The 16,317-nt window shown below is 32.8% G+C and overlaps 3 protein-coding genes across 3 annotated transcripts; 1 reads left to right on the forward strand and 2 right to left on the reverse strand.

Annotated features, from left to right (window-relative positions):
* Positions 1-6,701: 6,701 nt before the first annotated feature.
* On the forward strand, positions 6,702-8,061 carry LOC132293799 (basic endochitinase). Its single transcript, XM_059791427.1, has 3 exons — positions 6,702-7,171; positions 7,263-7,416; positions 7,577-8,061. Exons 1-3 carry the CDS (start codon positions 6,754-6,756, stop codon positions 7,968-7,970), a joined length of 966 nt encoding a protein of 321 aa, XP_059647410.1. The 5' UTR covers positions 6,702-6,753; the 3' UTR covers positions 7,971-8,061.
* Positions 8,062-8,137: 76 nt separating this feature from the next.
* LOC132293800 (expansin-like A2) lies at positions 8,138-10,461 on the reverse strand. Its single transcript, XM_059791428.1, has 5 exons — positions 10,217-10,461; positions 9,933-10,042; positions 9,194-9,372; positions 8,875-9,007; positions 8,138-8,763 (listed from the first exon to the last, which is right to left on the reverse strand). Exons 1-5 carry the CDS (start codon positions 10,326-10,328, stop codon positions 8,518-8,520), a joined length of 780 nt encoding a protein of 259 aa, XP_059647411.1. The 5' UTR covers positions 10,329-10,461; the 3' UTR covers positions 8,138-8,517.
* A 2,626-nt stretch (positions 10,462-13,087) lies between these two features.
* On the reverse strand, positions 13,088-15,180 carry LOC132293802 (expansin-like A1). Its single transcript, XM_059791429.1, has 5 exons — positions 14,964-15,180; positions 14,662-14,771; positions 14,195-14,373; positions 13,655-13,787; positions 13,088-13,552 (listed from the first exon to the last, which is right to left on the reverse strand). The coding sequence occupies exons 1-5, from the start codon at positions 15,076-15,078 to the stop codon at positions 13,307-13,309; spliced, it is 783 nt and encodes a 260-aa protein (XP_059647412.1). The 5' UTR covers positions 15,079-15,180; the 3' UTR covers positions 13,088-13,306.
* Positions 15,181-16,317: the final 1,137 nt, after the last annotated feature.

Below are 16,317 nucleotides of genomic sequence, written 5' to 3' on the forward strand. Positions count from 1 at the left end.
GACAAACTTAACCTAGGACAATGTCCTAGAAATAATATAGAAAAGAAAGTGATGAAGAATAAACCTTATACTTCTGTTGTTGGTAGATGTATGCTCAAGTATGTACTCGTCCAGATATTGCGTTTGTGGAAACTACGTCAATGATAGCAGACCCATTAGGTCAATGATAGCAGACCCATTAGCCAAAGTCTTACCCATTGGGTTATTCAAGAATCATGTAATTAATATGGGTTTGGTAAATTCTTTTGATATACTTGGATAGTGGGAGTCTTATTTATTTATTTGCTCTTATTTTATGGCATTTATAAGAACTATTTGTAGTCTTATTTATTTATTTATTTTGGATATTTGTAGCTCATAAAGTTTTGGAGCATTATTATTCCTATTATTATATTCATGAATATTTATGTGCACATATGATGTTATGAATTTTGAGTCTCTTGAAGAGATATAAATTTTGACAGACTACAATTATATTTAGCATAAGGTTAAGGCTAAATTTTTGTTATGCCTCATGTCATAAGGTTCTTACAGACATAAAGATGAAAGGCATAGTTATCTTATATTAAAGATATAAAAACTTCTGTTTTGAAGCATAAGGGGTTTTGTAAAAGACCATAAAGTTGGACCGTTATGGATATAGCATAAATAATCACATAAAGATGTTATTTCCATGTATACCATATTTGTCGGGGATCCATGTGAATGATGGTGCTAGTGTTGTGATCATAGATGGTCATATATGATTAAATGTATATAAATCTCTATGGTTCGCACTAGTGGTATCTTTTGACAGGATGTTGAACTAAGGTATTTTCATATTTGGTTTTGTGGCCACTTAAGTTATCCAATCCGGAATTTTTTTTTTTTTTTTTAAAAGAAATTTTTATTTCTATTTTTTTTTTTAGTAATCAATGTTTGCCCAAGTAGGAAAATGTAAGAATTTTTGGGCTTCCATTGATTAACGTTATTAAAACCAGGATTGATGATTGAGACCATATATATGATTACCGGATACCCTATTAAGGTGATTATAAATTATTGGATTATGGTATACCTTAGTCACATGTCATCATGTGTTATGAGATATGGATAAGAATATAAATATATATTAGCATTATATATGGTTATCTATAATATGATAAACATAACTCACGTTACGTTGGGTTTGTTGTTATTTGATAAGGATCCATTGATGGGAGGGATTTTATCAGACACATTATATATATTGTTTGGTCCCCACTCTCACATATACGCTTAATTCAATTTAGTCTAGCCCCTTTGACTAGACGTCTGAGCAAAAGTGGAGAGAGTGGAAGATTAAGCAAAACGTTCTTTTTGCAGATCTTGTACGTGGTTCTACTTTTCAGTGCGTAATAGCTTCCGCAAATATTCTTTGTTACATACTGTTAATTATTATATTATTGTGTTTTAAGCATGTGTATGGTTTCCTAAATTTATTTACAGTTTTAACTCTTTTGAAACAAGCACTTCATCAAACTCTTTCGAATATAGCTCTCCAATATATATATATATATATATATATATATATATTTAAAATATTTTTTGTCAACCGCAATATTTTTCAATCAAACAATATTTTTGCAAATTATTAAAAAAAAAGCTAGAATTGATATTATAACTTGAAACAATACATTATTCATTATGGATTTAAAAAAAAAAAAAAAAAAGAAGAAGAAGACCAAAAAAACATTTTAAACAAAACAATTAAAAATAACTTAAACAATACAATATCCTATATATTTGTGGAGAAATTTAAAATTTAAAGCAAAAAAAAGTTAAATAAAAATTCAATTTTTAATGGAAAAAAACAAAAGAAAAAAGGTTTTTTAATTTATTTTTGGCCCAAATAAATTTTGTTTTGTACAAACAGTGCCTAAATAATATATTTTTTATTTAAAATATTTTATTTTATTTTATTTTTTTAAATAAAAGAGCTCAAAATCACCCTTTTTTGGGTTTTTTTCCCAAAAATACATGCTGCCAAACAGAGCCTTATGGCCTTGTTACATACCATTGCTGCCCGATTTAAAAAAGAAAAGAAGAATCCCCAAAACCAACGTCATTTTGTCAAAGAAAAAAAAAAAAAAAAACCAGCGATTAGGCTCGAGCTCGCAAGACCAAGTGGGCCCACCCAATTTGCGCTAGGCTGATGAAGCGCTTCTGGACCATTTAACTTGAGGAAAAATGCTTCCCCTAACCAGCTGCAGATGCTCTAAACGTGGAAATGCGTGATTGAAATTAAGAGTAAGATCAATCATGATTGAAAAACCAAATTGTGCCAAAAAATATTAGAGTTATATGCAATCTTTTTTATCCACCATCTACCATCAATTTATAATAGAAGATTATTCAATATATATATATATGTATATTTTAGTAGTCCCCATAAGAAACTTAATTATTAAAAACAACTAAATACCACAAATCAAAAGAATTCCAATATTTTAAACTTCTGGCCAAAGGCCCAATATCAATTTGGCCGCAGGAAAGCACCCTGCTGTAGAGACCATAATACATGTGCTGATGGGGTGGACTAGTTTTATATTCCTGAATTTTGTTTTGAATTTTTTTTTTTTTTAAGTTTAAATTAAAATCAGAAACAATAATTAAGAAAATTGAAGACACTCCATTGCTAATGTTGAATGGTCAATTTCAATCCGGTCATCCACTAATCCGTTTTAGCCCATGTTCCCAATATTATAGTTGGTCTAAAAAGCACAATTTTAATTAATTGGGCCGTATAAAACTAAATACTAGATTTTCGATCAAAAGTACTATGCGAAATCTTCGGTTTTTCCTCTTCCTCTATCCTTATCCCATTGGTATAGTGTTTGAATCAATAGAGAACCTTTTCTTCTGTATGAATCGATATTCTTTATTGCATTCCAATTCCTTCCCGCCACCTCCTAAGGAAAATCTCGAATTGGATCCCAAATTGACGGGTTAGGGTGAGCTTATCCATGCGGTTATGCACTAGGAATTCATTTTCTGAAAGATCCTGGCTTTCGTGCTTTGGTGGGTCTCCGAGATCCTTTCGATGACCTATGTTGTGTTGAAGGGATATCTATATAATTCGATCAATTGCGTAAAGCCCGCGGTAGCAAGGAAACTGGGGAAATTATACAGAAAAGACAGTTCTTTTCTATTATATTAGTATTAGTTAGTGATCCCGGCTTAGTGAGTTCTTTCTTCCATGATGAACTGTTGGCACCAGTCCTACATTTTGTCTATGCGGATCGAGGAGAAAGGGGGCTCGGCAGGAAGAGGATTGTACCATGAGAGAAGCAAGGATGTCAGCCTCTTTTGAATATACAACATGGATTCTGGCAATGCAATGTAGTTGGACTCTCATATCGATTCGAATGAATCATCCTTTCCACAGAGGTAAATTTTTGCCTACTAGGCAAGAGGATAGCAAGTTAAAAATTCTGTCTCAGTAGGACATGTATTTCTGTTACTATGAAATTCATAAATGAAGTAATTAATGTTGGGGTTACCATTATCCTTTTTGTAGTGACGAATCTTGTATGTGTTCCTAAGAAAAGGAATTTATTCATTTTTCGGGGTCTTAAAGGGGTGTGGAAACACATAAGAACGCTTGAATGGAAATGGAAAAGCGATGTAACTCCAGTTCCTTCAAAAACGGTAAGATCTTTGGCGCAAGAAAAATGGGTTGATCCGTATCATCTTGACTTGGCCGTATAAAACTAAATACTAGATTTTCATATATGAGTATGATATATGGACCCAATTCGGTAATTATTAAATTCAATTTATGTAAGAGAAGTGATGGATCACATCACATGACATCATGATAACATTATATAATGAGACCTACCATCACACTTACATAAATTAAATTGCGTAACTATAAAATTTGACCATTCATTCATTATTCTTCTTGTGTGTATGTATAATATAGAAGCCCTAAGCACAAATGCATTCCAAAAAATCTGATAGTTTTGGCGCACCGATTCAGCAGTTCATTATTATTATTTTTAAATTTCTTATAATATTTTGAACTCTATTTGAATTTGTATATTCATAGGTGTTTTTAAGCATTACTCTTATTTATATTTTTACTATAAATTTAAGCTTCATTAAGGTGAATTCAAGTCTTCAATTTGAGTGTAATTTGAAGGCTACCGTTGTATTTTTGTGGATGATATTTGAGTAATAGTTGTACCAAAGGGCATGTGCCACGAACAACCTTTTTTTTTAACAAGGAGATCAGGACCACTGGGTTAAATCTCATGTCTTAGCTAAAACAAGAAGAAAAAATATATATTTTTTGTTTTCATTAAGTTATGCCTTATTATCTTTTTAATAAAAATAATAATTTAATTAGCTAAAACGTTTAAAAACCCCGCCCCGCCCTCACAATCGTTTAAAAACCCCGCTCCTGTTTTCGTCCAAAACCGTAAAAACGGGGGAACTTTCCACCCCATTCCCTTAACGATTTAATATTTTTATCTCTGCGGGTACCCGCCGCGTCCTGTTTAAGACCATAATTTAATTATTGTTGAAATGGATTTGCTCTTCTTCTTCTTTTTTTTTCTCATCTTCAATTCTTCACCATTACAACTTTTCTTTTAATAAAATTCATTTGTTACTTTAATATTGTTATATGGAGTAATTAATATATAGTGGGAAATATATATATTAATGAAATAAGAGTATTTAAGTAATTTGCCTATTTAAACAGGGTGGGGCGGTGCGGGGCGACCTTCCCCCGCCCCCGCACCAAACCCACGTTGATTTTTATTGCATCAAACTATCTCTACCCAAATAAGCAAAATGGTTCCCCAGAATCGCCAAAAATGGAACAGGGTGGGGCGGGTAACCGCGAAAACGAGTCAAACTACCATCTCCTCGATATTATTTAAGACCTTAAGTGAGATTATATATATATTTGTTAAAAAATAAGTGTTTCATTTAAAAATAATAATAAATAAATAACGCTAACGGGGAAGATATATATTCCTTTTCATAAGACACTATAATTACAGAGAAAGTAGGGACGAACTTTGTGGTCCCTACAATGCATGTGAAAATTGCACAAGTAGATCCGGATGATTTAGATAATAAATTAGGAATTCAGTTTCTTTATATAATTTTTTTTTCTCCAATATTTTTTTTATGATTAGACTGTAGTTCACAATGGGAAAAATAATTCATCTTTCATCAAGTAATACTATTTAATTCTAAAAAAATTCAAAAACAGAAAACTAATTAGTTGACGTTAAGCATTCTAAATTAGTTAAGCATTCTAAATTAGACCCAGTGACACACAATTGGCACCACTGAAATTTTTTATTATTTAAATTTAATAATTTTAAAAGTGCTCCATTCAAATTTTCAAAAGGTTTTGAGAAAAATTCTCAAAATTCAAAAAAAAATCTCTCATATCTAACTTTATGCCCAACACGATTTTAAAAATTCACACAAAAAAAAAAAAAAAATGTCTTTTCTCTTTTGATGAATTCACAAAAAATTTAAAATCATTGATGAATTCACAAAAATTTTAAAATCAAAATTCAAATAAATTCCTTCTTTACTATTTATGTTTTAGAATTAATTTTTTTATAATATTATTGTTAAAGGTTATCTCTCTCTAAAGTAAATTTCTCACTGTTTTGAATTACAATTTTTTAAAAATAAAATAAAAATAAAAATAAACCCAACTATAAAGAACATATTGGAGAAAGAAAAGTTTACCATGGCTATATGAGGTGAGGTGGACGTTGAAATAATGATTATGATTGAATTGCTTTTCTTTTTACAAGTACATCCTTCATTAATAGGAATCAAACATAACAAGTAATTACAACACGACAAGGAATTGACCATTTTACATGACCTTGCATTGTGTAGAAGATAAGATTGGAAACACTTTATACTATTTCTCAGCACAGAAAATCAAACTAAGGTCATCATGGTGTTACAGTCGTCTCCAATCTCCACCCTATGGTGTCCAGGGATGAGCCGTTGGATTAAATGACTTATCTGACCCTGCAATTTAATACGCACAGGGTAGAAAACCAAGTGCTGAACCACCAAACTTGAATATCAAAAGGATTCATAATGGTTTACGGTGAGTCTAAATTAGCCAGCTGTCTCATTTATCTTTCAATTAATGGAATATACAGAGGATATGCTCACCCTGCACATACCTAATCATACTATAAATATCCTCCCCCTGTTCTATAAAAATGTTTCTTTTTTGTGGGAAAAATATATATCTAACTTTATCTTTATTGACAGAGACTTAAAATTTAATAATAATAATTTAACGGTAAATTTTAATTATTACTAAATGAAGAGTTTTCATTGGCTTGAACATTGGGATATAAAAACATTCCCACAGCTCCACAGACAGTGACCTTTGCTTTGATCTCATGGATATAAATTGGTGTGCTTTGATCTTATGGATATAAATTGGTGTGTTTTCTACACGCAGTTAAGTCAAATCATTTTTCACATTAACAAACATTGATATGCATTGAATGAAGCTAAAAGCCGCCTCGTGGTCTTCTTTTAGGTCATCAACTTTATTGAATGCAGATTTGGATAAGAACAAAAAAAAAAAAAAAATTGATCTGTCACTTGCATTGATTATGTCAAAACAAAAATTACAAATAAAAAGCAAACAAAACCCTAGATCTCCCTATATAAACCCATCCCACCACATCCCTAACATCATCAATCAAAACCACAACTACTTTGGAAATGAGGGGTTGGGCATTTACGCTTCTCTTTCTACTATCTTCATTTCTAGGGGCCTTAGCAGAGCAATGTGGTAGTCAAGCTGGGGGTGCTAAGTGCCCTGGGAACCTATGCTGTAGCAAATTCGGTTGGTGCGGCAACAAACCAGAATACTGCGGCGACGGTTGCCAAAGCCAATGTGGTGGTGGCCCTAGCCCTGGACCTAGTGGCGGAGACATTACCAATCTCATTACTAGATCAATGTTTGATCAAATTCTTAAGCACCGAAACGACGGGGCGTGTCCCGGCAAGGGTTTCTACAGCTACGATGCCTTCATTGCCGCTGCAAAGTCGTTTGGGGGCTTCGCAACCACCGGTGACAACACCTTGCGTAAGAGGGAGATTGCAGCTTTCTTGGGGCAAACCTCCCATGAAACTACAGGTTTGCTGACCAATTAATTCACTTTTACTGCATTTCATTACCATTTGTATTGTGATTAGATGGGAGTGAAGTGATTGTTGTGTGAATATAGGAGGGTGGCCAAGTGCACCTGATGGACCATATGCTTGGGGATACTGCTATTTGAGGGAACAAGGCAACCCAGGAGCTTACTGTGTTCCAAATGCTCAATATCCTTGTGCTCCTGGAAGGAAATATTTTGGTCGTGGTCCCATTCAAATTTCTTAGTAAGCACATGCCTCATTTTACACCATTTTAATTGAAATCACATCATCGTGAACCATCTAATACTTTTACAAAAATCATAAGCATTTATTGAAAGAGTTGTTTAATTGTTGGTTTGATTATGTCAATTTTAAGTGATTTATTTTGATATATATATTTCAGCAATTACAACTATGGGCAAGCTGGAAGAGCCATAGGGGTGGACCTCCTAAACAACCCTGATCTGGTGGCAACAGACCCAGTGATTTCATTCAAGACAGCAATCTGGTTCTGGATGACTCCGCAGTCACCCAAGCCTTCTTGCCACGACGTCATTACCAAAAGGTGGACGCCGTCAGGTGCTGATCAAGCAGCTGGCCGGAACCAGGGGTACGGTGCAATCACAAACATCATCAATGGTGGTCTTGAATGCGGCCATGGCCAAGATTCAAGGGTCCAGGATCGCATTGGTTTCTATAGGAGGTACTGTGACATACTTGGGGTTACCTATGGGTCAAATCTTGACTGTGCCAACCAAAGGCCTTTTGGGTCTGGACTCTTGGTGGACACCATGTAGTTCTCTTGTCCATAAAAATACCCGAGTTACTTCTTTCAGTACCGAGTGAAAAAGTAATAAAAGAGCTTGCTCCATATTTTCTTCTTGTAAAGGATTGTTATGTCTAATAAATTATGGCCTGTACTGCACTTCCTTATATATATATATAAATAAATACACTCCGTATATTGGTAAATTAAACAATTGTATAATAAATATGTAATAATTACATTGGGATTCAGCTAAGAGTAGCTAGGCCCAAACGGCCAGCAAAACAAAAGTACAAACATATGCATAGAGGCCCAACCATGTACTAACAAGCCCGGGCCTATACTCAAACAGAACAGAAAATCAAAAAATCAATTATAGCCGTTGGAGAGAGACAACCTGCATCTTGTGCGTCTCCAACTGATTGAAGGAGAGGATGTCAGGTACTCATAGATAGATACATAATATATACATATATATTCTCATTTCCTGAATCTTTTCTATCATTTGATTCAGTATAAACATAAGCAACCAAAACAAACACTGGAGGTGTGTTCGCATAATTATGGAGGAAAATATTTTATTTCCAATTCACATCATCACATGGAGAACAAGCTTCCTGTGCAATGTCATTGATCTGAACTCCAAAATCATAGACCACCCCCGTCTTCCAATCGGCAGGAAGCCCCTTTTGTGCCGACACCGACTTCCGGTCGTTCCCAGTCGTCACAAAAAATCGAAACTGCAACGGCCCCGGAGGAGCCTTACTTACGTCCCACACAGCCCCAAAATTTCGTTCCATGGGACTCCAATTTGTTGAACCAGCCTATAGTTTTAGCAGCAATAGAAAAAAAAAGACACTATAATTAACGTGACCTATTCAACATTTTACTCTAACAAGGCAGTAATAAAATGGAAGTTTGAGTTTTACTTTTACCTGGGCAACGTCAACTGCAACAATATCGGTTTGGCCACCTTGGTACAGGAACTTAATTGCTAGATAATGTGGGTATTGACTTGATTCTTCCACTCGAACAGCTAAATTTTGATTATTGTAGACACATGGTACTCTGTTCCATACCATTGAAATTTGTTACGAGGAATTACAATCGTATAAACGAATTAATCTTAATTCATATTGGATCGTTCTATCATTTATGAATGTGTAAACACATAGATTAATTGCTTTCTTTTTCTTTTAATAATTAATATATAATGAAATGTGACATTAATTAATAAATAAAATGCGGGCTCACCTCTTATATTCCACGTCGACAACCCCTAGTTTCAAAACTTCTTGGCCCATTCCATTATTAGCCATGGCCATGAAAGCTTTGTTGCTAACAACAAAATCATTGTGGTGGTTCTGGTTGAGATCAATTACTGTTACTCCAGTCCCTTCTTTGTTACAAATGGTTGTGTTTTTGCATCTTATCTGAAAAAAAAAAAAAAAAAAAATCAAACACACTCAAATCATAACAAAAGATCCCATAACGGAATCATAAACACAATTGCATGAAGAGGTTAGTCTCCTTGCCAGTCCCCTAAGGAGACTGTTACTTTTATTATTTTTTATTTTTCGGACCTGACTTTTTTTTCTTTTTTTTTTTTTATTGTTTTTGCCTATTCTTCTCTCTCTCACCCTGCTCTCTCTCTCTCTCTAAAGAAACCCAAAAAAACTGATCTCTGTAATACCCAAAGGTGCCGAGCCCATCTTCATACCATTGATGGCTGGTTTTGGGTATGGGTTCGTTTAGGTTCATCTTCCCCTCTTGACCCACAAACACTTTCTCTCTACTCATCTATGCCCAGCCGTGCCGACAAGCAAGATGACTGAACGACCGTGCTGTGTCTCTTTTGGAGAATCATGACTCCGAAGAGTCAGGATTTCACAAAAGAAACTCCTTTTGGGTAAAAAAAATATTATTTATTTATTTATTTATTTTTGTATGAGAGAATGCACGACTACTTGTGAATACTTGTATATAACATTACCTGAAAACACGCACCACAACCAGCACCATCTCTGTAAAGGCTAGGAACAGCAGCTGCAAGGTTTCCACCATTGAAGCCTAAAGCCAACGCACCATAACCACAAGCCCCAGCTGCACCAAATTCAAGAAATCAAAATTACCAACTATATATATATATATATCAGTTGGGTCAGTGCCAATTTGTTTTTTTTTTTAGTCATCATAATACTTTTTGGGTGTTGTCAACCAATCAATACTAAAATATCAAGCATAAGGAAAAAAGATAAAATTAAGTATGAGTCTTACCTGAAAGAACAGAATCTGAGGCGTAGTAAGCAACCTTGGCTTGATGTACACATCTATCACAAGCACTCGCAGATGAGATGATCAAGAAGAACAAATATAGAAAGAGAGCCATTTTGCTGATAAAATTATTTAGAAAGAGTGAATTAATTAATGGTGAGTCTAATGAAAAATAACGCACACACAGAGATTATATAGTGGGAGAGAGAGAGAGAGACTATAAGGAGAGGATTAGTGGTGTCCCGTTAGCAATTCAAAGTTCTCATTTGGTTCATTGAATTATCCACCAAATAAGGACCCAACCTGATGTGGCTTTGCCACGTCAGATTCTTTTTATTAGAAGATCAACAAAACAGAGGGAATGCTGTTTCCCAGGAGATTGAGAGAGAGAGACTTTGGTGGAAAGAGTACCCTCTGAATTATTTGGTATTGAAAATGGCTTAAATGGAAAAGAATAAGGGCGCGTTTGGTCGATGCACAAGAGGGAAAGAAAAAGAGTACCCTCTGAATTATTTGGTATTGAAAATGGCTTAAATGGAAAAGAATAAGGGCGCGTTTGGGTCGATGCACAAGAGGGAAAGAAAAAATGTTATTCCTTATTGAAAATAATGAAAAGAATAGTGATTTGAATCATGAGGAAAAAAAAAAAAAAGGTAACAATAGTAATTTTTTCAACTTGTTTAGAAATGATACTAAAGAGTAATAAAAAATTACTAATATTTTATTATGTATGGAAAAGGTACTAAACATCGATCCACTTAATATAAAAATGAGCACTAAAAATTTGATACTAAAGAGCTAGCACCGGAAATGAATGTTACAAATTAATTAGATTTGGTTAGCGCTTTAGTAATGAAATTTGTTTGATGCGTCAACAATTTTTTTTAAAGGATACACTCAATGTGTTGGATTAATGATTCAATTAATAATTTACTTAATAATTCATCTAATGAAGAAAAGTTTTAACTTTACAGCATTTTGAATCCTATACATTTAAGACAATAAGTTTAAAGAATTGAGTTTAAGCCCATTAAATCCATACTAGGAGAAGTTTAATTTTCATGCACATTCAAATATCTCTGAGATAGGATCATTTTTTGTATTTGAAAGAGATTTTAATATCTTCAAATAAATACACGTTTTTTAGTCTCAACAAAATTCAAATGACAAAAGATTCAATTATTCATCTGTATTTGAACCATTAAATTATATCAGCATTCCACAATCTTAGATAACTGTGGAGAAATTTGAGAATATTCAAGATGGTGGTAAATAATTGTAAATATCTAAGATATTTTGATAATTGATTTCCGAATTTCTCGTTGAGAAAGTAGATACTCTATAAATAATAAATATGCCTCATCTAACCCACCACCAACAACATTCATTGTTGTCCGTGCGATAGTGTTAGATTTTTAAAATAACATAGTTGAAATTGTTGAATTATAAGTTTAGAATATATGTTAATCAAATTAGCAAGATCGAAATGGGGGTATATACATTCTCATTATGAGAAAGTGTCATTGGATCGTATCAAAATAGATAGTATGTTTGTATATAGATTCCTACATTATTTCATTCCATTTAGGATTATGAATAGGTACAGTAATCGAACCTGTTTTACATATCTATTGTTAGGAACCTATTTACCTCTTTCGTCAATTTCAAGTAGTTACCCTTTTATTCTAATTTTGAAATAAAATTTATTCCACAAATGTTGTATTCTCAAAGCAGTTGTATCAATAGAAAATATGTATTGTTATTGGAATAAGACTTTTTATTTTTATTTTTTAGATAACAATGTTGTTAAAATATTATCGATTTAAAAAAAAAAAATCAAAATATTGTGTTATATTTTGTGCTTACACTTACATACAGTAGCATTTTAAGCTTTAAGCCCAGCTCACATTAACCCAAATACGATTTTAATCAGTTAATACAGCTTAATAATGGACCAGATTTGAACAATCTGACCCAAACATTTTTAAAACTTTTCGTCTATCATTAATATTATTGTGAATTTCCCATCTATCATTATTAATTGTAATAAAAAATGGGAGATATGGGAGACGATATTCGCACATATTTATCATTTTTTTAAAGAAATGACAAGAAGGTCCTTCATTTCATTAATACACAATTCCTTAATTTATAATGTAATAACTACCCTTTATAATTTTTTTGATTTTTTTTTTTCACGTCAAAAGAAATAATTTTTTATTTTATTTTTTTGATCCGGTCAAAAGAGGCAATTTATTCAACATAAAAAAATATATATTTATTTTTGGTCCCTTAAAAAAAAAAAATTATCCAATTTTTATTTTATTTTATTTGTATTGTCAAAAATACTTAAAATATTAAACATTAGAGATAAGGAGAGAATTTATGAAAGAGTAGTTATGTCATTTATAAAATAATAATTATTTACTTGTAAAGTTAAAGTTAGAATTATTATTTCATTTAAGATTGTAGTGGAAATGTTACAAAATAGAGTCTGAATATCCCTTCCTTAAAAAATCTACCCTTAATATTATTTTAAGTTAACATACTCGTGAATGTTATTTTGTGTATTACATACAAATTGTTAGACTTAATAGTACTCCATAACTCAAAATCTCAAAACCACACACCGATGGCAGCAGAGCTCTATAAAACCAATGGTAGCCTTAATGGTTTTGTATTTCTGAGCGCATTACATGTCAGAAAAGTTCACCTAATGGTGATCATAAATAACTCAAAATGTTTTGTCACCATGTTTTTGGGCAAAGTTGAAGCTAGGAAGACGGTTAAAGATATGCCAAGTATTGGTGCCAAACAATAATTTATTTTATCTTTCTGATTGAATTTTGAGTATAATATGAACAGCTCAAGAAATTAACAATGGAAAAATAAAATATATCAAGAAATTAACAACATTTCACGCTACGGTGTTATTAAAAGTTTCGTCCCATAACAGAGTTCAAGTTTAAACTTACTACTACCCAATTGGATATATTCTCATTTCCCTAATCTCCTGTCACTTGATACAGTGTATATATAAGAAACCAAATAAAAAATTAAAACTATATTCACATAATTAGTTGGGAAAATCTATCATTTCCAATTCCCATCATCACACGGAGAACAGCCTTCCTGTGCAATATCATTGATCTGAACTCCAGAATCATAGACCGTCCCTGTCTTCCAATCAGCAGGAAGCACATTTTGTGCCCACACCCGCTTGCCGTCGTATCCAGATGTCACAACCAATCTAAACTGCAACGGCCCAGTCGGAACCCTACTTGTGTCCCACACAGCCCCATAATTCCGGCTCATGAATCCCCAATTTGGTGAACCAACCTATAATTTTAGCAACAGTAGAGAAAAGACATTATAATTAATGTCAACTATTCCACATTTTACTTTAACAAGTCAGAAATGAAAAGGAGCTTTCAGTTTTACCTGGGCAACATCAACTGCTACAATTTCTGTTTGGCCACCTTGGAACAGGAACTTAATTGCGAGATAATGTGGTTTTTGGCTTGATTCTTCCACTCGAACAGCTAAATTTTGATTTTTGTAGGTACATGGTACTCTGTTCCATACAATTGAAATTCGTTATGCAAAATTAGAATTATTATGTTGGGAAGTGTCCAAGTGACCGTTTGAATGTCAGAAAAATGCTATTCAAATGGGGACAATTTGCGGACAAGATCATAAATATATCTTTTTTTTTATATTTATTGGATTTCTTTACTACTCAAAAAACATGCATTTATTTCATCAAATGCATATGACAATTAATATTGGATCGTTCTATCATTTAATGTGTTTGTTTTTGTGTAGCAACCATCACAGAGTCACAGACAGATCATTGCCGGCCCACAACAAAGAAATGGTGTTTTTTTTTTCAGTTTAACAAATCCATTATCATAAAAATGAAAAAAAAAAAAATATATATATATATATATATAGTGAAATGTGACATATCCATGGGCTTACCTTTTATATTCCACGTGGACAATCCCAAGTTTCAAAATGTCTTGGCTCATACCATTATTGGCCATGGCCTTGAAAGCCCTGCTGCTCAGAACAAAATCAGTCTGGTTGTTGTTGTTGAGATCAGTTACCATTACTCCAACCCCTTTTTTGGCACAAAGGGTTGTGTTTTTGCATCTTATCTGAAAACAAACCCCAAATAAAAACAAAATATTTCATAACTTTAAGGCATAAACACAATTGTAACAAAAGAAAAGAAAATTGATTTGTCCTTTGTGCATAGTAACATCTAAACAACAATTCGTTGTTTCGTGATGTAACTATTGCAATTACCATATAGTGTGCTGCGAATAGATTCGGGTTTGTGAAAGAGTATGCATCACAACTTGTGTATACATCATATATATATATATATATGTGTGTGTGTGTGTGTGTGTGTGTGTGTGTGTGTAAAGTGTAAACATATATACCTGAAAACATGCACCGCAACCAGCTCCATCTTTGTAAAGGCTGGGAACAGCAGCTGCAAGGTGCCCACCACTAATGCCTAAGGCCAATGAACCATAACCACAAGCCCCAGCTGCACCAAATTCACAAAATCAAAATCACCCACTATATATATATATATATATTTCAACAAAATAACAACTGGGTCTATGCCATTTTTTTTTGTTTTTCCCTCCATCATAACACATTTGGGCATCATCAACCAAGCAATATCAAAATACCAAACATAAGAGGAAAAAAAGAGAAAATTAAGAATGAGTCTTACATGAGACTGCAGAATCTTTGGAGAAGTAAGCAACCTTGGTTTCATGTACACATCTATCACAAGCACTCGCAGATGATATGATCAAAAAGAAGAAGAAGCAAAGAAAGAGAGACATTTTGCTTATTCTGTGTTTAAAAAGAGAGAATTAATGGTGAGTCCAGTGAGAAAATACACAGGCATAACGTATACATTTATAGAGACAGAGACTACCAACAACCACGGAGAGGAAAGTGGTGTCCAGGTCAGCAATTGAAAGAGAAGAGATGGATTAGATTTGGTTCATTGAATTATTATATTATTTTACTTTGGCATTGGAAAAGACTATTAGATGGGAAAGAGACACGCAATTGTGAGTACGCGGCTGGACAAAAGTCCGTCACCGACTCTCTGTTTGTTGTTAACAGCTATGAGTTATGAGGACACAATCTTGGCGTTGGGAGAGCATTTATTTGTTTTTGTGTCCACGTAGATTATAGGCATGTTAGTCGGACATACTAAAAAAAATAAAAAAGTGTGATATAACAATCTCTTTTTTGTGTCAAGGGTGTGTTTGGTTCGATGCACAAGAGGCAAAAGAAAAAAAATTGTTATTGAAATTAATGAAAAGAATAGTGATTTGAATAATTAAGAAAATAAAAAAGAGGAAACAATTGTAATATCTTTTCAACTTGTTTAATTCGAAAAGATACTAAAGTGTGATAAAAAAAAATTACTAACATTTTATTTTGTATGAAAAAGGGTAAAAATAAAGAATTACTTAATATAAAAATGAGAACTAAAAATGGAATATTGTTCTAGTTAAAAGACCAAAATTAACTCAAAGTAGGATCATCTACATGGTCTGTACCAGCAACTATTAGATGGGTAATTTATGTCATGTATGTTACAAATTAATTAGGTTTGACAAGCTCTTTATTAATGAAATTTGTTTGATGCGTGCTGTCAATGGATTTTTTTTTATTTTTTTGTTTTAGGATGCACTCAATGTGTTGGATTAATGTTTCAATTAATAATTTACTTAACTATTCATCTAGTGAATAAATTTTTAACTTTACTAATGTTTTGAATCCAATACATTTAACAAAATGTCTTACAAAAATTGAGTTTATGTCCATTAAATTCATGATAAGAAAAGTTTAATTTTCATGGACGTTGAGATTCAGATCTCTTTGAAATGGCACCATCTTTTTGTATTTAGAAGAGTCTTTAATATTTTCAAACAAATACGCGTTTTTAAGTCTAAAAAAAATCCAAATATTAGAAGATTCAATTATTAATCTTTATTAATCTATATTTACACTACGAAATTATATCACTATTCATGTATCACTCTTAGTTTTTTTCCCTGATATAT

This window comes from Cornus florida, unplaced genomic scaffold, assembly GCF_030987335.1.
Source record: "Cornus florida cultivar Cherokee Brave unplaced genomic scaffold, ASM3098733v1 CherokeeBrave_3.0.0_Hap2_Chr02, whole genome shotgun sequence".
In the NCBI taxonomy this organism is placed as follows: Eukaryota; Viridiplantae; Streptophyta; class Magnoliopsida; order Cornales; family Cornaceae; genus Cornus; species Cornus florida.

Coding starts and splice junctions, on each gene's coding strand:
- LOC132293800 (XM_059791428.1), bottom strand. CDS start 10,328: ATGGCTCTCTTTCTATATTTGTTCTTCTTGATCATCTCATCTGCGAGT. Junction 9,373..9,932: donor GTTGTGGTGCGTGTTTTCAG/GTAATGTTATAT, acceptor TTTTTTTTTCAG/ATAAGATGCAAAAACACAAC. Junction 8,764..8,874: donor TTGCAGTTGACGTTGCCCAG/GTAAAAGTAAAA, acceptor CTAAAACTATAG/GCTGGTTCAACAAATTGGAG.
- LOC132293799 (XM_059791427.1), top strand. CDS start 6,754: ATGAGGGGTTGGGCATTTACGCTTCTCTTTCTACTATCTTCATTTCTA. Junction 7,172..7,262: donor AACCTCCCATGAAACTACAG/GTTTGCTGACCA, acceptor GTGTGAATATAG/GAGGGTGGCCAAGTGCACCT. Junction 7,417..7,576: donor GGTCCCATTCAAATTTCTTA/GTAAGCACATGC, acceptor TATATATTTCAG/CAATTACAACTATGGGCAAG.
- LOC132293802 (XM_059791429.1), bottom strand. CDS start 15,078: ATGTCTCTCTTTCTTTGCTTCTTCTTCTTTTTGATCATATCATCTGCG. Junction 14,772..14,963: donor CAAAGATTCTGCAGTCTCAT/GTAAGACTCATT, acceptor AATTTGGTGCAG/CTGGGGCTTGTGGTTATGGT. Junction 14,374..14,661: donor GTTGCGGTGCATGTTTTCAG/GTATATATGTTT, acceptor GTTTGTTTTCAG/ATAAGATGCAAAAACACAAC.